The following is a 22,490-nucleotide window of genomic DNA, read 5'->3' as shown; positions in this document are numbered from 1 at the left end:
CACAGAGTTATCAGCTCCTGTTCTGCTCTAAAAGTGGAAGATATGAGAATAATAATGCGTGTGAGTGAAGTTAATGAGACTGAGAAGATGGTTGGATGGCAAAGAGGTAGTGGACATGTAGCAAGCAAGGGAATGGGAAAGTGTGAGGTGATTGGAAAGGAAAAGAGCCATTGAGGGTTACATTTTTCCCATGATCCCTAATAGAATGCAGATGTTGGTAGCTTCTTTCTCTACCACGCCAACCTATTCCGACCATCTGAAAGAGCTGGAAGCGAAAAGGAAACATTAGGGACTGTAGTGAGCTAAGGCTCAAACTCAAATCAATGACCCAACAAAGGTTTATCAACAGTATAACTATACACATTACAAAGCAAGGAAAAAGGTCTCAAATCCACAGGCCCAAAATTCCAAGGGTGGAATTTTCTCATCCCACCCGCCACGGGAATCGTAGCGGGCAAGACATGGACCATGCAAAGGTTCGTTGACCTTGGGTGGGATTTTCCAGCATTGGGGTGAGCGTGGCTGGAAAATCCCACCCCAACTGTTTGGAACAAACCCAGGCAAGCCTAAGTGAGGCCCCAACTCGGCTTTCGATTGGACCAGCGGGTCACATGACGCTTTCAGGGACAGGTCCCTTATAGGCCTACTAGACCACACCTATAGGAGCTGCTAACACTGAATAGCCAATCCCAAGACACACCAGACACTAATAGCAGCACAATATGTGAAAGGACTGGCCTTGCCTTACAACATGGAGCCTGTTTAAAGGCATTGCCTATATATGCCAATTAAAGACAACTGCTCCTGACACCATGGCATTAGTCTAGCATTGTCATCCTGCTAGTTAGACTTTAATCAGGAAATTGTAGAACTATTTTACAGAAATATAATTCAGTTATTGATGCATTTTAGCTTTCATTAATCGTTCCTCTGTGTTATGTCTGATATGACTCGGTGCGAACAATCTGGATGAGAAAACTAATTAAATATGTTAAATTGCATTTTTTATTCAAGTACTATACAGCACGGTGTAGATATGATGAGCTGAATGGCCTCCTGTACCTTAATAATTTCAGAATATTCTGGAAGAGAATAACTCTGATTGTTGGGGTTTTTCATCAGCCTTCTTCAACATTCTGAATATCTTCTTCTTAAGCAGTCCCCCGAAGTCTAGGATGACTTTTATCCACACTAAAAATGAGTTCTCATGTGACTGAGGAGTCCAATGTGCGACATACAGTCTCTGTCACAGACAGTGGGGCAGTTGCTCCTTTTGCTGTCGATGCTTGGCTTCAACTTGCTCTCAGAGATGCAATTTGAGGTGTTCAGCTCCTTTTCAGATGCTTTTCCGCTACTTTGGGCAGCCTTCGACCTGTGATTCCCGGGTGTCGGTGGCAATGTTGCACGTTTTCAAGGAGACTTTGAGGGTGTCCTTGAAGCATCTCCTCTGACCTCCTGGGGTTCACTTGCCATGTCGACATGCTCTGAGTAGAGCACTTGTTTCGGGAATCTCATGTCAGACATGGAGATGTTGTGACTACCCAGTAAAGCTGATCGAGAGTGATCATGCTGGGGGTGTTGACCTGAGTAAGAACATTGATGTTGGAGCGACTATCCTGCCAATGGATTTGCAGGGCCTTTCGGAGGTAGTACTAGTGGTACTTCTCCAGGGTTTTGAAGTGTCTGCTCTGAATGTCTCTGAACCATATAAGAGGGTGGTTATCACCACTGCTCTGTAGACCATGAGCTTGGTGCCAGGTCTGAGGTCATGGTCTTCAAACACTGTCTTCCTCAGGCAACCGAAAGTTGTGCTAATACACTGAAGGTGATGTTGAAGCTCGTTATTGATGTCTGCTCTTGTTGACAATAGGCTCGCAAGGTATGGAAAGTGGTCCACGTTGTCAGAGACCTTGTTTGATAACTGGTGGGCAGTGCTGTTTGGCAAAGCAGATTGGTAAAGGACCTTTGCCTCATGGATATTTAGTGTAAGGCCCATGTTCTTGTAAGCCTCAGTGATGGTGTTGGCAATGGCTTGGAGCTTGGCCTCTGACTGTGTGCTGATGCTAGCATGGTCTGCATTCTGTAATTCAATGACAGAAGATGGGATGACCTTTGATCTGGCGGCAAAGGTTGAACAGATTCCCGTTTGTTCTGTAGTTTAGCTCCTCTCCAGTGGGGAGCCTACTGAGGGTGAGATCGAGCATTCATTTTTGATTTAATTTATTATTGTCACATGTGTTAGTATACAGTGAAAAGTATTGTTTCTTGTGTGCTTGTGAGCACAAGGAAGATCGAGAATAGCGTTGGTGTGATAACACAGCCTTGCTTGACTCCAGTCCAAAAGTGAACTGGATCTGTGGTAGATCCATTGGTGAGGAGCAGGACTTGCATGTCATCGTGGAGCAGGTGGTAAACTTTTAGGGGCAGCTGAAATGGAAGAGGTTGTCAGCGTCATAGGGCTTTGTGAGGTCAAAGAAGGCCATGCACAAGTGTTGGTGCTGTTCCTGCATTTCTTTTGTAGTTACCATGCAGTGAATTTCATATCTGCTTTGCCCCTTAGTGAGCGGAATCTATGTTGTGACTCTGAGAGGAGCTCTTCAGCAACAGGGCAAAGGTGAGGTCATCCTCTAACTTTCGCATTATCCTCTGGTATTTCTCATAAAATCATAAGAAATAGGTGCAAAAGTAGACAATTTGACCTGATCTATCATTCAATAAGATTATGGCTGATTTGATTATGGCCTTAAATGTACTTTCCTGTCTGCCCCCACAACCGTTGATTCCATTGTTGATTAAAAATCTAACTCAGCCCTGAATGTATGCAATGACCCAGCTTCCACTGATCCCTGTGAAAGAGAGTCCCAAAACAGCTCTCAGGAAAAATAAATTGCGCTCATCTACATCTTGAATGGGGACGCCACTTATTTTGAAATTGTGTCCCTTAGTTCTAGTTTCCCCTGCGAGAGAAAGTGCCCTTTCAACTTCTACTTTGTCAAGCCTCCTGGAATTTTAAATGTCTCAGTAAGATCATTCCTCATTCCTCTAAACTCCAATGAAGATCAACCCAACCTGCTCAAACCTTCCTCGTAAGATCATTTCTGCCTGCGGCATTCTTTCCTCGAGAGTATTTGTAGTGTGCAAAACTATCAATAAAATGTTAACCATCATTTGCAGAACTTGGGTAGAAATGTAACATGAAATTCAGTCATTTGTATCATATTCAATAGTTTGTTCTAAGTGGGTAACACTGTAGTATATGATTTTGAGGCCATCTGTCTGCTAACTACTTCCAGTGGGTACATTTCCATAAGATCCTCATGATTGTCCAGTGCAATTTGGTGGCGAATCAGCAGAAGTTACAGAAAAGCAACATTTATGGCATTTTATATGTTAGAGTTTATTTTGGAAACTCTTCAGATATTTTAAAAAATCATTTTCTTTATATTGTGGCTTACAACATTGAAAATAGATTATATGCAATAGTTATTATAAAGCTTTGAATGACTGAGGATAAATTGGAGAGTGAGCCAGCACATATAGTATTATTCGATTGTAGTTGTGTCAGCAAAATATGCATTTTGTGTTTGTTACTATTGTGATGGATGATCCTCACAAATGCAGTCTCGTTTCTTTTATGGCACCTTGGAACACATTCTGATGTTAAACGGTGCTATATAAATGCAATTTATGATTATTTGATGTTGGCAATGACAACTTACCATGTTGTGCATTTTAGGCACTTGCCAGATGTAATTGATAAAAGCCAGTGATGTTTTCATACTGTAATTTTATTTCGAAACCTGCTTTCACCGAATGATATTTTGGCAAAAGATCTGAAGTTGTGAATAATGTGAGACAGCAAAGACATATCACAGCTTAATAAGCTCACCAAGTTAAATCACATTATTCCAACAAATAATTGTTTTCTGGAAAAAAAGCAGGAACTGCTACAATGCTCTCTCACTATTTTCCCCAAAACTCATTTAAACTGGTAGTTGGAGCTGTATCTTAAAATATAATAGAAACTTTAATTTTTGTGTAACATGTTTTCTCCTGGCTTGGTAACAACCATACAGTCCTGGGATCATTTAAGAAATAGCAAACTACTATAATTTGGAGGTAACAGGGTTGGGACCTTGGATGAAATGAAAAAGAGCAGAGGTACACCTTTCTCTGAGCTTTTCTGGTGATGCTCAATGTAGTTACTCATCATAGCTGAGTTGTAGACAGAGTCACGTGGAAGCCATGCACTTAATAGGGCAAGGGAGGGAGACTCAACCCATACTACTTTTGTGCACTTCAGTTCAAGATTGTCATGACGAAAATTGGCAGTGGGATGTATGCCCAGTTCAGTTCAAGAATGGTGTGTAACATAGAGGATCTATGGAGAAGCAGAAAATTTATCAAGAATGTTTGGGTTACTGGGCTGGATGGTGCAGGGGGGACTTAATGAATAACTAGAGTTTCACCTTTCTTTTGTCAGAAAAGGGGAAGAAATGCTACTTAGTAACATGCAAAGATCCCTTTTTCATTGTAAACTAAATGATTTATAGCCAACTTTCTACCATTTTAAAGTTATTTCTTTCAATGATTTGTGTTTCAACAGGTCTCATTTTTGTAGATGGGGATTGATTGAAGTGAGCCATTGACAGTAGTAGGTTTACACTGATATTGCAGGCTAAGAGTTTGTTGCAAATATCAGCAGAAAGACTTACTGGTAGATAAATGACTAAGTAAGCCTTTCCCTTGGGTGCAATAAAGTTTCTTATGTTTTATTTATCAATATATCGTGTGTTCTACAATTATGTATAATCTGGGTCTGTGAATGCCTATTGCAGTGTTAACATGGACAACAGATCAGCATTTTCTTGTCATTTTATACGTAATTGTCCAACAGCTATGTTTGTTTTATATAAATGAAAGCAATACACTGATCAACTAGATCAATGCTTATATTTGTTCCTGCAACTGACAATGCGGCTGCGTATGTGTAGTTAACTGTATTTTTATCACCTAGAAATAATGTTATACTAATCATTTGTGATCATAATGCTGCAGACATCTTTTCTCAGAGAAGATATCTCTTCACAACCAGAAAGACTTTGTTTTGTGTTCCCTTGTTTGTGCAATCTGTGTCTACTGTTTTCATGGCTTGCTTCACTACTGCCAACACAGTGAGCTGTATCCAAGTTGGTTAATTGGAATGATACAACCACGTGTTCTAGATACATCTTTGTATGTACCAGCCAAATGTTTCTCATACAAAGTATATTTTTACCGGTAGCACTGTGGTCTACACAGTCACTCTGTTTCATTGTGTTAATGGCATGCTTCCTGTAAGTTTCTTTTGTTTGAGTAGAATGACGTTATTAACTAGATGAGTTAATACATATCTTTCAATAGAGGCACCTTTACCATTTTAATTGTTAAAAATATCAGAAGCAGTTTTCTGACATAGGGCATTTTCTGGTGCCTATTATTGAAAGTTCTTTCTTTATTGTCGCCCGTAAATTTAGTGAAAGTATGAGAAATGAGCCTGATTGCACGGTTCATTTGTTCTCCTTTGTAGAGCCAAGCCGAGGCGCACTACAAAGGCAGTAAACATGCCAAGAAGCTCAAAGCACTGGAGGCCACGAAAAATAAGCAGAAAACTGCTCCTTCCAAGGACAGCACAAAGGCCATCACCACCACCTCCACCACAACCACTGCAATCACTCCCAACAGCTCTGAAAAAACAGGTTAAAAGAAACTTTTGTTCTTCTCATTCGTGTTTTTTCTTTATTTGTGTTGTATGTTTGCATGGTACTGCTTTTTTTCTGCTTTTATTGCTACATGTTTTATTAATGCTGTTTGCTTGATCACAATGAATGGCTGACTAATTATTTAATAATGATGGAACAAATGACATGATAAATATAACCTCATTTGCAACTGCAATTTGTTCCATTGAGCCAACTGGTTTGGCATTATTTAATGGAGTATTTTTGTTCTACTGAAGTGGCAAACTATTATTTTAGGCTACATCCCAATATAGCTCTATCAAGATAGCTCCACTTTTGTTTCTTTTCCTAGTCACTATCGCTGGACATCTCAAGATATTAGAGAATCAGAGGTGAAGCTTAACGCTTAACGAACGATGTCAGGAACGTTCATCGGCCTCTATGACATTGGAATGGTTCCCTTTAAATAAATGAAGGGTAATTTTACAAAACCCCTGTGGAAGCATGAACTTACAGAGCTCTACCCCCTTATATTCGAATAAAGACAAGCTGTTCCAACTTAAACAATTGAAGGATAATATTTAATTTGAGTAAATAGCTCTAGTTTCATGATGCATTTAATTTGGATCTGATTAACTACCCTGAATGAAACATCGGATGTGTTTAATTGTAGTATTGAAAAAAGGGAATTTCAAAATAACTTATGAAGTCAATGTAATGATTTCTATTTTCAGCAAAGTTTTCAATTTTTCAATTAAATTTTATTAAAAGTTGCATTCTTAAAAATCTACAAGTAGACAAAATACTGTAGATGTCAACATATAAATTGAATTTTGGAGGTTCAAAAAATCCTTCCAAAAACAGGGGACAACTTATAGGCCAAGTATAAAAGTGAACCGCTGGCATGGATGGTCGCCATCTTTGTCATTTGCCGCACAGGGACTGCTCTGTGTAAGCGTGTCTTAAACTCCCGCACATCTTAGCAAAATATCCATTATCACCTCCTTGAGTCTTTGCATCTGGGTACCAGTAAGTAAAACATCTATTTGTGGGTTGAATTGGGGCCGACCACTAATGTGAGTACAGCATGTCATGGCTGCGAAAAAGAGAGTCAACTCAAACGCCGAGTATATGCAAAAACAAGATTTCTGGGTCGACTTACGTGCTACAATCTGTGGTACATTGTACATTTTAACGCATGTTTAAAAGGTCAAAGCTATACCGTCAGCTTTTTATTGTTATTCTTTAAACCCCCTTTCACTGATAGTGTTTTACAGGAATTTTCTGGCACAGTATAACACAGTGCGTACTTTTGCCTTAAGGGTTTTTTTAGCCTCAATTCTCAGGGCAGCTGCTGGATAACAGAGTATTTCTAGCAGCATCTCTAATTTATTATTCAGAAAGGAGATTCAACAAAGAATTAATAATTACATGAGTTTCTATCATCATGAGAGCAATGCTTGAAAATTCCATTGTGACTGTGCTTTCTGATATCTTTAAATAATAAGATGTAACATAAGAGTCATTAACCCACGGAATAAGGTGCAGTTTTAGCTTGATTGTCTGTCTTATTTTATTATTGCTGATAGTTTATTATTTTTGCACTTTGCAGAATACCCATTTTCTTTATCAAATTATTTTCCTAAATAAGAAGTAGGGCAGTTCTGCATTGATTCTATCCACACACTAAGAATATAATGATTCTCAGCTTCTGATGCCGACAGAGATTATCATACAATTTTACACAGATGAGCGGTGCCATTTGGCCTAATTCCTTATCCTTCTGTAGAGACTGACCATCCTCCCAGCTTCCATCACAGTGTCTAATTGTCTTTTAAAACAATCTTTTTTTTTGACTCTGCTTCCTGGAAGAAAGAAGGAAATGTGTTTGTAACAGTCTTTTGGACTGTTTTGAGTATGTGCTTAACAGGATAGTTTAGATATGGGGTGCACAATTTGAAGTGTGGAGAAGTGAGGGATAGCATTGTGGTGAGAGTAGGATATGCAAAATGTGCGAGTAGGAGGAGAAGGAGGTGGTGACTGTTGAAGGAAGCAGGTGGGAAAAAATGTTCATACGATGCCTGCAGGTATGAGGAGAGCCGAGTTAAAGTCAGAGATAGGATTCTCACCTTTGAAACTCTGCTGTGGTCATTGAATTTCTTTATAGCATTCGTTCATATCCTGCAAGCTAAACTTCTTGAACTGATCTCCTCAGTGACCTTTTCCACTGACCTCATCTCTGGAATTCAATACTTTTGTCCACATTTGGACCAAGACTAGTAATGAGGACTGGAGCTGAGTGGAACCCGAACTGAGCATCAGTGAGCAGGTCATTGCTGTGCAAGTGTTGCTTGGTAGCACTGTTGAAAATACTGTATGTCACTTTGCTAACGATTGCAAAGAGGCTTATGGGGTGGCAATTGGCAAGATTGGATTTGCCTTGCTCTATGTGGATAGAACTAACCTGGACAATTTCCATAGCTATGCTAGAACTATTTGGCTTGGGGTGTGGCTAGTTTTGGTGCACAAGTCACCAGTACTACGGCTGAGATGTTGTCAGGTCCCGTAGCCTTTACTGAATACAGTGCCTTCGACCATTTCTTTGTACCATGTAGAGTGAATCAAATTAGCTGAAGATTGGCATCAGTAATGCTGGGACTTCAGGAGTAGGGCAAGATGGTTCACCCATTCAGCAAGATGATTGAAAATACTCAGCCCCTGTGTTTGTACTGATGTGCTGGGTTCCCCATCAATGAGGAAGGAGATGTGGTGGAGTCTTCTACTTTGGTAACTTGTTTAATTGTTGATTGTCCTTCACAACTGCATTTTAAATACTGCAGAACCCTGATTTGATCTGATGGTTGTGGGATCGCTTATCTCTGCTGTAGCATGCTGTTTTCACTGTTTGGCATACATGTTTGTACTGTGTTGTACCTTCACGAGGTTGGCATCTCATTTTTAGTTATGGCTGGTGCTGCTCCTGGCATTCTCTCCTGCGCTCTTCATTAAACCAAGGCTGGTCTCCTGGCTTGATGATATTAGGAGAGTTGAGGATTATAGTTGAATACAATTTTGCTGCTGCTGATAACTCATGGTGCCTCATGGCTCTGCCCAGTTTTCAGCTGCTCTGAATCTATCTCATTTAGAATAGTAGTAGTGCCACACAGACAAATGGATGGTTTCTTCAGTCTGAAGGCAGGTTGGGTCATTTCTACCAATGCTATCATGGACAGATGCATCTACAGTAGGTAAATTGGCAAGGATGGAGTCAAGAAAGTTTTTCCCTCTTGTTGATTCTCTCACTACCTGCCACAGGCCCCACTGTCAGATATACCCTTTAGGATTGGGCCACTCCAGTCAATAGATGTGCTAATGAGCCATTCTTAGTGATGGACATTGAAGGCCCCCTCACAGAGTAGATTCTGTGCCCTTGCTACCCTTGGTGTTTATTCCAAGTATTTTTCAGATTGGATGAGTGCTGATTTACTCGCTGTGGGAGAGCAACAGGAGGTTTCCTTTCCCATGTTTGACCTGATGCAACTTCATGTGATCTGGAGTCAATATTGAGAACTCACAGGGCCACTTCACCCTGACTGTATGCCAATGTGTTGCCACCTGTGGGATGATGAGGGGGGAGTTTGGGAAGTTGATTCCAAGGTTTAATTCTGTGAGTGTGACTATGTCAATCTATTGTTTGATAAAGCTCTGGGTCAACTCTTCCAATTTTGGTACTAGACCTTGGATGTTAGTGAGGAGGACTTTGCAGGTGTACCTTTGTCATTTTCAGTGCCTTGATTGATGTTGGTCCATCCACCCTGTTTTATTCTTATTTTACTTTCCTGTCGTGATTTGACACAACTGATGGGGTTGCAAGGCCATTTCAGAGGGAAGTTCAGACTCAGTCGTATTGCTGTGAGTCTGGAGTCACACATTGGCCAGACCTGTCAGGACACTGATTTCCTTCCCTGAGGGACATCAGAGAACCAGATGGGGTTTCACAACAATCTGGTAGTTTCTCGGTTATTATTACTGATATGAGTGTTTTATTGCAGATGTATCAATCAATTGAGCTAAGTTAATTCCCCCAGCCCCTGTGGTAGGATTTGAACTCATCTCTCTGGAGCATTAGTCTTGGTCTTTGATAACATTACCACTGTACTTGTATAGAATTAGATCTGACATTTTTGGAATCTGGTGGGATGGATTTGACGGGCCACCTCAGATGGAAAACCAGGCAGGTGTATACGCCAAATAGGAGGGCCACCTGCCCGTGGGCCAATTGAGGCCACTAATTGGGCAATTAATACTCAGTTAAGGAGTTCATCCAACCAGCACTCTGATTTCATGGGCAGCCTGCACCCAATGTATAGCCTACCAGGTTTGACCTTGCAGGCTGTGGCCAGGGAGAGGGGAGTTGTACCCCCTTTCTGGACCCCGGGTGCCAGTCGGGGGCTTCTCCCTCCCCACTGCCCCATCTCCACTGTTTTCGCTTCCCATGTCTACCATTGCCCCCTACTCTGAAAAACATATGTCCCCGACCTCCAATCCACTTCCTACTCCTCACCAGGGCCAGCCATCCGACTGGCAAGATCCCAGGCTTATCTGGAGGTTCAGGCTCATTGACTCCTCGGTGTTCTGGCAGTGACCACTGCTCCCGATTGACTGCCAGCTACATGAGACAGGACTTTCTTCTGAAGAGGGGCAGAGATCTTGCCTCATAACAGTTGCCTCACAACAGTTGGCCAAAAAATGGAAGCAGGGCAAGCAGGCCAATCAAAGGCAGGTTTGCCCCTGTCAGTCACACTGAGTGAGAGGAGCCTGCTCTTAGCATTTAATCCAGCTCATTGGCGCTTCCCTCAGTTTAGTTGCAAATTAGACTGCTTTTCTCTGGGTTCCGGAATCTAGGTCATTTATTTAAACCAGAATCAATTCCTGAAACAATTCTTCTCCCCCCACCCAACTTCATTATCCTGAATAGAAGATACTTACGGCGGAATTCTCCCAAAAATATTGTAGTGTCGAATTTGCGTGAAAGTTGGAGTAATTCACGCTGGTTTTTTCAGTGGGAGTTCAGAGAAGAATCTGCCATACTCTATGCACTGGAGAGGCCACCGGCGTGAATATCATTACATTTCAGGGAGCAGGGCCTATCCCCGCTGGAGAGGCTAAAATCAGCGTGTTGAGCGGGCTACTGTGCATGTGCTGATCTGTCAGTACCTGCGCAGTAGCCCTGCACTGCCGGCCTCCTTATTGGTGGCCAGCAGTCTCTCCTCCTCCCCCTCCCCCCCGCAGTGCCGAATCCCCAGCAGGATGACTAGCCCCAGCCCACCCTGATCACTGGCCTCCCTCCTTCCCCCACCAATCTCTATACAGAGTGGCTGCAGGACTCCCCACCAATCGCCCATCAGACCCTGCCCATGGGCTGCACCCAATATGCCTGCCCCCTTGGCACTACCCTATGCCTGCTGGGTAGTGCCAAGGTGCCCCCGGGCATTGGCACTTTGCCTCTTGGGCAGTGCCAGGGGGTCCAAGCTGGCACTACTAAGTGCCAATGCTCAGGGGGCTCCACCCCCCTACCCCCCCACCCCCGCGCCATCTGATCCTCTCAGAGGGTCTCGATTGTCCCCTTCACTCCAGCAGAGTCAGGCTGCTAGTTTCCCGCAAGTGTGGAGCTACTCCAGACTCCGCTGGAGTGAAATACTATGGTGGGGGGGGAGATGCTAACAGGCCTGGAGACTTCAGTCCTGGGCCCGTTAATGGCACTTGATTTAGATTAAAATGCAGATTAAAATACTTACCGCGCCTCCCCACCAATTTCCGGCACGGAGCAGACGCCGCCGAAAATCTGGCGCCGGAACACATGTGCGAATCCCGCACATCGCCTGCCATGAAATTCTCTCGGCTCACTGCGCTAAACAATTAGCGCAGCAGGATAGGAGAATCACCCCCGTAATCTTTGTTTTCAGCAATGCAAAAACTGTCTGTTCATCAATAAATGTTATGGATATTGAGAGTAAGGTGCAAGCCAAATAGAGTGAGTGAATTTTTAAGGGCAAGTGGATAGTATTAGATTCAGAACATGTCATTTCAGATTAGTGATTTGGTCAGGTTAGCAAGAATAAACTTCAAGGATTGAAGCTAGAGATCAGTGCAATCAGGAAGAGAACTGTCATAGCAGAGACACAGGTGCTGAAGGAAGTCCAGGAAATGGAGATACTTGATGGGCTTGTAAAAGTAGTAAAAGGCTTGTAAAAGTAACAAAATAGTAAGGAGACCTGCGAGATCACTCAGATTATCATAGTGACAAGGTAACAAGGTATCAGGCAGCACACTGCACTGCAAAGGATAATGAAGTCCCAGAAGCAAAATTAGTTAGCAAACCAAAGAGGACAGCCTGTATGAAGACACGGGTTACATATTGCAGGTGCTTATTTGTTCCAGAAAATAGACAGTTTACGCTGTGAATAAATATTGAATATTTACTGTTTAAGACAGGAAGTAGAAATTTGTTCTCTCAAAGGGCTGTTAATATTTGTAATTCTCTTTCCCAGAGAGCAGTAGAACCAGGCTCATTGAATTTATTCAAGGTAGAGTCAGGCAGATTTTTGATAGATAGAGGAGTCAAGGATTAGGGGAACAGATGGCAAGGTGAGTTGAGACACCGCCAAATCAGCCATGATCTCATTGAATAGCAGAGCAGCCGCAAAGGGCTGAATGGCCTACTTCGGCTTTTAAGGCCCATGTTATATGTTGAATGACGAGCTGTCTGCCTGAAGAGAAACACATCTTGATGAAAGGTTAGAATACTCCAGGTTTCAAAAGGGACCCAGAAATGGTAGCTCATATGTGGTTAATTGATAAACAGAGAATATAAGCTCGGTCTTATTATTCTCTTGCTTCTCTTAATGTCCACATCAACAATGCTATTATAGACTCCGAATAATAAGTCAACTGCATGCTTGCCATCCAAGAATGGTGAACCAAAGAGGAGGGAAAATAAAAGGGGGAAGACTAATTCAAAGGCTTTTTCATGAAGAGGGAATTAAAGCAAACTTTCAGGCAGAGGTTATCAGTGACAAATGTTACTTTGCCCCAAAAATGCATAAAACTAAAGTGATCACCAACAAGCCTGGTAATAAATATGGCTGAATAATAAGGAGAAGCGTATCGGTTCTTTCAACATATTTCTGGCCTCAGCCGGCTGCAAGTTCCATAAAGTCCAAGGCAAGCTTAAGATCCTGCACTTCATCTGTCAATTAGGCACTTCAACTTCAGACCATACACCCTGTCTGCCATTTTGTATTTTTTCCTCTGATGACAGTCTGTATTTTGATCTCATGTTTTGCTTTCAGACAGCACTGACCTCTGTTCTGCTATTAACACCTAATCTGGATCAAAGTTTTGTTCCTTTACTACTACTACTATTACCACTCTCTTTGCCTTTTGTTCAGTGATGTCTTTGTCATTTAATCTCTCTCACCTTCTAACCTATCCCTGACCTTCTCTTTTGCTGCACCTGACCCTCCCCCTTTTCAATAGCATAAAACCTAGATCATCTCAAGACATCTTGGAAAATGCTTTGAAGTTGGGATGTAAAACGGGAGGTTACAATTATTTATGTAGGTTCCCCAGATCAAAGACGCTAAAAACAATTTGTTAACACTGGATTTATTGGTGGAACCAATGAATCTAGTAAAGGGATAAGCTGATCACGTGGATCCCAGAATCAAAGTGTTGATGACAGGTCAGAGATGATTAATTTACATTTCTGCTGGGAACAACCTAAATATGTCAAATTGCTCTGGAGGTGTTCTATATCGGGGAGGTACTCTTCTGTGTTTTGGATTTATGCGTGTGTTTTCCCATAAACACTAGCAAAAAGAGAAAGAAAGGGGTCAGCTTGGAAGGCTGTAAGAAGGCTGTGGTGTATCTGCTGACACGCAGAACAAGGAGCAGGCAGGCCATCTGGAACCAGGTTTGTTCCTAAGTTGTAGATCACTAAGCAAGAAGGCAGCGAATCTTGAACTCGGGTCATCACAATCATGAGCTGTTCAAAAAGCTTTAGAGGGTGACCTGGCCAAATGCTAGTGTAAGGATACCAAGGAATCTCGTACATTGGAGAATAGCAGGAAATCTGTGGAGAATCAAAGTGAATTTCTAAGAGCTGTGGCACACCTTGGGTTGGTCCCAGTTGAAGTGAAGAAACCTTCAAGATCCTGTAAAGAATAGGAGAATTCTCAGGTGGAATCAAAAATAGAAGAGGAGTGATCTGTTGAGATTTTTGAATTTAAAATCTAACGATTTATAAAATATATATGGTGTTAAATTAGTAGTATTTGCTTTGTTTAACTCTTCTGCAGTGAAGGTATGTATTTAAAACATGAAACATTGTGATAATCAGGAGTTTGAATTTCTTTTTTAAAAGTTGATTTTGTCCCTCAAGATCATAACAACTGGCAGGATGTCTGTATGCAAAGTGGACATTTATGGCTACTGATCTCCATCAGAGCCAGAAAACCCTGAAATCAATGGGCCAAAACAGATGTGCATGTCTTTCAGGATTTTCTGCCATTTGTTGATGGTGTCCCATTAATCTGCGTAGGAACAAAAAATACTTATACTCCTGAACCTTGGCAGTGTCCACACTTGGTAAGGAGTCTTCCAACTTTAAGACCTCAATTTAATCCATCTAGTAACAATATGAGATCTTGATTTATCTCTTTCTCTACTCCCCCTCTCTGAAGCATCCAATCATCAATATCAGTATGGCTCACAAAACATGAATCCACAAGAGTTAACTGTTCTTTTACTTACTTACTCAGCCGTTCCATTTAAAAAGGACAGCAATTAAGAATAATGAAACTGTTACTAATATCCTCTGGCTGAAGTATATTGTCAGAGCATTATGTTTGATTATGCTATTGGATGCAAAGTGAAAAACATATCATTCTTAACTTGGTAAATAGATATAATAGTCTACACATACAGCACATCATCTTGAGTCACTATTATCAGTTGGTTTAGCCACACTGTAATAAGATATAGGATTGAATTTTTATTGTTTTTATGGGATGTGGCATCACTGGCTATAGGCCAGCATTTTGTTCTCATTCCTAATTGTCCTTGAGAAGGTAGTGATGAGCCACTGCCTTAAACAATTGCAGTCCATCTGGTGGAGGAACATACACGGTGTTGTTAAGGAGGGAGTTCCAGGATTTTGACTCAGCAACAATGAAGGGATGGCAATATGGTTCCAAGTCAATATGGTGATGACACAAAGCTGGGTGGGAGGTTGAGCTGTGAGGAAGATGCAGAGATGCTTCAGTGTGATTTGGACAAGCTGAGTGTGTGGGCATCTGCATGTCAGATGCAGTATAATGTGGATAAATATGAGGTTATCCACTTTGGTAGCAAAAATAGGAAGATATTATTATCTGAATGGCTATAAATTAAGAGACGGGAATGTGCAAAGAGATCTGGGTATCGTCGTACACCAGTCGCTGAAGGTAAGCATGCAGGTGCAGCAGGCGATAAAGAAGTCAAATGGTATGTTGACCTTCATAGCAAAAGGATTTGAGTACAGGAGCAGGGATGTTTTACTCCACTTTCACAAGGCCTTGATGAGGTCACACTGGAATCTTGTGTGCAGTTTTGGTCTCCTTATCTGAGGAAGGATGTTCTTGCTATGGAGGGAGTGCAGAGAACGTTTACCAGACAGATTTCTTGGATGGCGGGACTGACGTATGAGGAGAAATTGAGTTGGTTAGGATTATACTCGCTGGAATTTAGAAGAATGAGAGGGAATCTCATAGAAACCTATAAAATTCTAACAGGGCTCGACAGGGTAGACGCAGGAAGAATGTTCCTGATGATTGGGGTGTCTAGCGCCAAAGGTCATAGTCTAAGGATACGGGGTAAACCATTTAGGACTGAGGTAAGGAGAAATTTCTCCACCCAGAGAGTGGTAAACCTGTGGAATTTGCTACCACAGAAAGCAGTTGAGGACAAAATATCGGGTGTTTTCAAGAAGCAGTCAGATATAGTTCTTGAGGCGAAGGGGACGGCGGAGATCAAAGGATATGGGGGAAAGCGGGATCAGGCTATTGAGTTGGGTGATCAGCCATGATCATAATGAATAGTGGAGCAGGCTCAAAGGACTGAATGGCCTACTCCTGCTCCTATTTTCTGTGTCTTTATGTTTTTACCTGCAGGTAGTGATGCTGCTGCTACTCTTGCTTCTGCTACCCTTGTCCTTCTAGGTGGTGGAGGAAGCGGGTTTGGATGGTGCTGTTGAGGGTGCCTTGGTGAGTTGCTGCAGTGCATCTTGTATATTGTACACGCTGTGCATCAGTATTGGAGGGAGTGAATGTGTAATATTGTGGATGGGATGCTGGTATAGCATGCTGCTTTGTCCTGGAAGGTGTCAAGCTTATTGGGTAGAATTGTGGAAACATACTCTTGTCTATAAAATGAAACAAAAACTTGAGTATATTTTGATTTGATTTTTCTTTAAAAACATCACAAATATCTTGAACGTAGTTGCTTGATCTACCGTCATAAAAGCTAAATGGCAGTTTTATGCAGATACATTGTCAAAGCAAACAAGTTTGCTTCCTTCCCGAGGGAATCAGGGTGTTAGCCTTTACCATGATCAGAGGTATCCCCCAGGTCCAAGCCCTCCTTAACTGCTTTGCATGCTCCAAGTCAACATGTAGGACTGTACATGAACAGGAAGAACTTGCTGGTGGGGCAGGCTTGATGGGCTGCATGATCTTCTCCTTTTCTAATGTCAGGTGTGTTTGTGACTGAGTTCCAAATTAGAGCAGTTGCTTCAGGAGATTGATGTCAGTCGTACAAATGATATGTCCACCCCAACAGAGGTGGTTTTGAGTGATTAGCAATGCTGTGCATGTTGACGTGGGAGAGGATGCTGCTGTTGGAACAGCTTTCTTGCCAGTGAATTTGGACTGCATCAAGATGTCTGCTGTAGGTGCATGTTTTGATAGGGTAAAAATCAACAAGGGTGGAGAAGGGAATGATAATTGTGAAGGCAGCAAAGGGTGTAGAGTCTGAATAAAAGCAAATTACTGCGGATGCTGGAATCTGAAACCAAAAGGGAAAATGAATTGAAATTGAACCTATATCAACTGTAGTAGCTTTGAATTTATCCAATTCGGTCCAACAAATTCTTCCACAACAGCAAACAGAAATATTTCAATAAGCACTTACCAGCACACTTGGTACCAACATGTATGACTACAAAAACTTGTGTTTATCTGGCACCTGTATATGCTATTGTGAGTAGGTTAGCAGGGTGAACTGTCCCACTGATAGTAAAAACTTGACCAGTAACAAACAAACAGCCAGCAAAAATAAAAATCATAGTGTCCAGATGCTTGTTTGCAGTGCAGGTTCTTATGGTTTCTCACTGGAGGCAGCGGTTTTAATTTGGAATTCTCCTTTAAGAACTGTTAGTTTTCAGCAATGAGGTCTTCTCCTGGGTTTTTGCACTAGGTTTGCAAATAGATCTATGGCAACAGATAAAAGCAAATGACTGCAGATGCTGGAATCTGAAACCAAAAAGAGAAAATGCTGGAAAATCTCAGCAGGTCTGGCAGCATCTGCAAGGAGAAAATAGAGCTGACGTTTCGAGTCCAGGTGACCCTTTGTCAAAGGGTATGAAAGTGGCTGGGGAAGGAGTTTGGATCTTTCTCCAATCGATCTGAAATAGACGACCTTCCTCCTGCTACCCTCCACTTCAAGTGCTGCCTAGAAACCTGAGTGACTTATTGTTATGGACAGGAGGGGATTTAATTTAATCAGTCTCGATTTCTCCTATGGGTGCAATAGGAGAAATCGAGACTGATTAAATGCACCCATCAATAAACAGAAAGGTGTTTTGATTTGCTTCCTCCTGTATAAGTATTTCCCAACCCCTCAGTTTTGGCGTGATCCAATTTTCTATCATTAACCCCACAGCAAACTTTGAGATAGGATGAACTCAAAGGGTTAGTTTATTTAAATACTCTCAAACCATGAGAGGAAAGTAATCACGTCACCTCCTGTGCACTCATACATTAAAAGGGGGATTGAGAAAAGTACGATTTAAAGGGCAAAGATAAAATAATTATTGTTTTATGTGGGTTCCAGAGTCCAGAATTATAATCAAATGAGGTATAGTCCTTCATGTAGGTCAGTGGGTTGAAAACCGATGCTGCATAATAATTCACTTTTCCAATGAAGTTGACTTCTCATGATGAGATAGACGTACAGAGATGAATCAGTCTTGTAGGCGATGGTACAGAAATTCCAGTACGAACAATGTAGATGTGGCCAGGTATTCAAGCTGGGCAGAGCTCCTTTTGTGTTGCTGCTAGTTAGATGGTAAAATGGCAGACTTGAGGTTTATCAATACAGCATGGCCATATCACAGATTACACAAGTTAGAGGTCCATGTCACATGACTTCCATCGCTTCACGGCACCCCATATGGCGTAATCTCCGTGACGAGGTCTACCAGAGGATATCCTTTGAATTTTAAAAATAGTCAAGAGGATATTTGTATACATTTTATAAAAATATACATTGTGAGGTCTTAGCCCCCTCACATTACTCTTAGTGTATTTTACTCCAAGCACAGAAACATGCAGCATTGCCAAAGTGCATTTCCCCTTTAAGGCTGCCTTAAAATGGCATTACTCAAGCCTGAGCTCCTTTTCCACTAATGGGTGAGCTTCCAGTAAGCAGCACACAAGCAATAAGGCCATACAAAAGCAAGACAAACAGCTGTCCACGTAGTTGGGGGCCGCGGATGCCCCGCACATTTTGTGTTTCTTTCCAGTGCAAGTTGAAAACTAATTCATAATTTGGGGTTGTTAAAAAAAACTAAAGCTATTATGGATTAATGTTACTCTAAGTTTATCCTTCAGATCCCTGTACTCAGCTTTTGTACTACATGGCATTCTACGAGTATTTGTATCCAGGTTTTTTACTCACAAAGGCAATATCCTCAAATATTTAACATTTAAATCTAATTTTCTTGTTTCTATATATAATTAAAATTAACTGGCCTATGATCTTTGAAATATCAGATACAATCTAGCATTTGTATAATTTACTGAGCAGCACTGAGAGAAGCAGCGTTGTATTGTATGAATTAAATATTTCTAGTCATCTTGGAGAATTTGCAAGAAATTAGATTTCAGGACTACACTACAATTCTCAAGAAAAGTAAATCATTATTTTGATCTTTTGTAGCATAGATACGACAGGAATAGTGCATTTTAAGAATAATGAAAAAGGTCTAAGTAGTATGATATAAACATTGTAACAGAAGTTATTCACTTTAAATCCATGGCTGTTATTAATAACTTTACCTGTCAGTAATGAAGAAATTCACATCTGAGATGTCATTTAATGATTCAACCCACAAACTACCTTCTGGAACATGATTTTAGCTTGTCTCACACGTATTACACCATTGATTTTGCATGAAAGGTATCTTCACATAGCTAATGAACAGCCTAATGAGTTCATGAAATGCCATTGTCTAAATCTATGGAATCCCAAATAATGAAATGGAATTTCACTTACTTCATCATCAAAAGTCAATGGCCCACTAATGGGCTACCAGGGCATTGGTGAATGAACTTTGGTTCAACAATTATCATAGTTCCTAGGGATACCCATTAAAATGAATCACCAAGGATTGCTTTTGATGTTGTACATTCTGATTATGCAAAGATTTTTATGAAACATTTTATTCATCTACAAATGGGGAAAGTGGCAATATGACATGCTTTAAAGTAAAGGAATTTCAGAATAATGTAAGTTGTATTGAACATAAATATGTGCGCCGTCATACGCAGCGCTTCAGTTATCAATAGCAACATACTGCAGATGCTGGAACTCTGAAATATAGGTAGAAGATGCTGGAAATATCAGCATATCTCGCAACAAATGTGGAGAGTAACAGAGCTGATTGTCAGGAATTTATGACCGCGTTCGGATGAGGCTCGTAAAATCCCACCCGAGGCCAACGGAGAATTCCGCTCTGCGAGCCTCGCTCGTCCCCATTCCAAGTCGGGCGTACCGGTAAAATTCTGGCCGATGTCTCAGGTCTGTGATCTTACATCAGAGCCCTTGTCACTTGTCACATCTCCTTAGCCAATATCATTCCTGGACAATCTCGATTGTACAATGCCTCCAAATTACATACAGCCATGCCAATGGAGCACTGATATATAGATGTGTGAACATTGCATATAATGTACTGCCCAGATGGAAATATACAGTCGGCCCTTTAAGGAGCAATAAAACTTAACAAAAGCACAGAGTACAAGAATAGTAATGACTCAACAGAAATTTGTAAAAAATATCTGATGGAACATATCAAGCAAGAGTATTCCTCCTGGCATTTACAGAGTACATCATAAATAATGTCAAAATCTATTTAGATTTGAATTTTATTCAAGTATTTTGAAGGTAACATCTAAATGGAATGTTAAATGGCTGCGCTGGCAAGTTTATTTATGATATATTGATCTCAATCATTAGTCTGATTTCAAGGGCAAGAATTTCCTTTGGCTTCAAGGCCCTGCCATTAAATGGTGGCCAGATGCCTGCACTTTGTGCAGAACAGCTATTCCTCTGTAATTTTCCGCAAACTGCCCATTGATAGTCAGAGGACAAACTTGCCATCCTATTAAGGAGAATAGGTGGGCTCTCAGGGCTGGAAGGCCAAAAGCAGGCCCTCCTGTTTGAAGCAACTTCAGGATGCTATGGCAAGTAAGTGGGAAAGAGAGAGAGTGCTTCAAAAATGGAGGTGCCCTCTCTAAAACCTGGGGCAGCACGGTAGCACAGTCGTTAGCACTGCTGCATCACAGTTCCAGGGACCTGGGTTCGATTCCCGGCTTGGGTCACTGTCTGTGTGGAGTTGCACATTCTCCTCGTGTCTGCGTGGGTTTCCTCCGGGTGCTCTGGTTTCCTCCCACAGTCCAAAGATGTGCGAGTTAGGTTGATTGGCCGTGCTAAAATTGCCCCTTAGTGTCTTGAGATGGGTAGGTTAGAGGGATTAGTGGGTAAATATGTAGGGATATGGGGGTAGGGCCTGGGTGGGATTGTGGTCAGTGTAGACTCAATGGGCTGAATGGCCTCTTTCTACACTGTAGGGTTTCTATTCTATGATTCTAACCGTTTCAAATTTAAAATAAAAATGGCTTTTGCAGCCAGGCTACCGCAGTGGGGTGAATCCCTTCACGTGGTGGTCTGTGATCACAGCTGAAACCAGACAAGCAGAGAGTGCTGCTAAACTCACCTGGCGTGCTAACCTCCACCTTCATAGAATCCCGACGTGCAGAAAATGGCCATTCAGCCCTTCGGGTCTGCACCAACTCTCCAATAGAGGATCTTACCAGACCCACCTCCAGCCCTATCCTTGTAACCCCATGCATTTATCCCACTAATCCACCTAACCTACACATCTTGGGATATTAAGGGGCAATTTACCATGACCAATCCACCTGACCTGTACATCTTTGGACTGTGGGAGAGAGCACCTGGAGAAAACCCGTGCAGACAGCAGGAGAATGTGCAAACCCCAGGCAGTCACCCAAGGCCAGAATCGAGCCTGGGTCCCTGGCACTGTGAGGCAGCAGTGCTAACCACTGTGTCACTGTGACCTCTCACCTCCACCAATCATTGAAGGTTGTGCCACAGGTTAGCAAGGACAGCGAAACTGTCCCTCTCAATTGGTGGGGGGCCTGGATGCTGACTAGAAAATCCCAATTGGCTCCAACAACAGGTCTCAATAGGCCTCTAATTAATAAAATGGGAAAATGACCCAGGAACAGAATGGAGCAGGGGAACTGGCATACCCACTGGCATTGTTGTTTTTAGCACCCGTCTGCCTCTGTTCCCATTCTCAACATAGCTAAAAACCCCACCCAGGTGTCAGTAGTTATCTTTACACATATGGAAACATGTTACAAATTGTCAGGGGGTCAAATTATTAAGCAGATGGAGAGCTCTATGAAAATGGAACCCTGCATCTCAACAGGCATTCATGGAATTTAGATGGACCAAAAGCACTATGCAGAACCAATGAAGTCTGTGTTATGCTGTGTGAATATTAGTGTTTGAGAATTTTACACATCTCGATAAAATGTATTTGTCATTATGTTAAGAACCCCACTGATGTTGAATGTGAAGATATTCCAAATCCCTTAAGGGAAACTTGGAACACTGGTTCTTAACTATTCATTTTGCAATTTGGTATAATGTGAGGAAAGAGATGAAAAGCAATGAGGAAAGTTAGCGTCTTGTTGTAATCATTCAAATAAAAATAATATATTAAACTGAAACATAAAACAAGAAAGGCAACAATATAGAATATAAATTACACTTAACTATAAATGGCTTTACACGCAGTATACTTAAATTAGCCCCATTCCAAATCTCTCTACTTTTCTCAACTCTGAGAATATGCTTCCTCAAAAGAACATCCTATTGATTTTAACACTATGAGCCAAATCCAGCAGTAATTACCGCACATGATCTCTATCTTTATTTTGGGAAATTTTCTTCTAGTTTAGAGTGGCAGACAACACGGCTACAATTTAGCAGCCCCGTTGATCGTGGGCACAAATCCCGTAATGGCCACTAAACTTCGCAAGCGGCCAAAAATGGGATTTGTGGCAGCAAGATCTCAGTTTGAGATCTTTCCCCACAGCCTGAACCTGATTTCCATACATTTCAATAAATTAATATCTG

General features: G+C 41.7%; 1 protein-coding gene across 7 annotated transcripts in view; it reads left to right on the top strand.

Annotated features, from left to right (window-relative positions):
* The window catches only part of znf385b (zinc finger protein 385B), a 242,165-nt gene that overhangs the window by 196,336 nt on the left and 23,339 nt on the right, over positions 1-22,490 (top strand). For all 7 annotated transcript variants that reach the window (XM_078228498.1, XM_078228499.1, XM_078228501.1 and 4 more), the window contains one exon: positions 5,570-5,738. In XM_078228498.1, the coding sequence (XP_078084624.1) occupies positions 5,570-5,738 (169 nt within the window). The remainder of the gene's footprint in view (positions 1-5,569; positions 5,739-22,490) is intronic.

The sequence above is a fragment of the Mustelus asterias genome, chromosome 14, assembly GCF_964213995.1.
Source record: "Mustelus asterias chromosome 14, sMusAst1.hap1.1, whole genome shotgun sequence".
Taxonomy (NCBI): Eukaryota; Metazoa; Chordata; class Chondrichthyes; order Carcharhiniformes; family Triakidae; genus Mustelus; species Mustelus asterias.
This window is presented reverse-complemented; position numbering and strand designations above follow the sequence as displayed.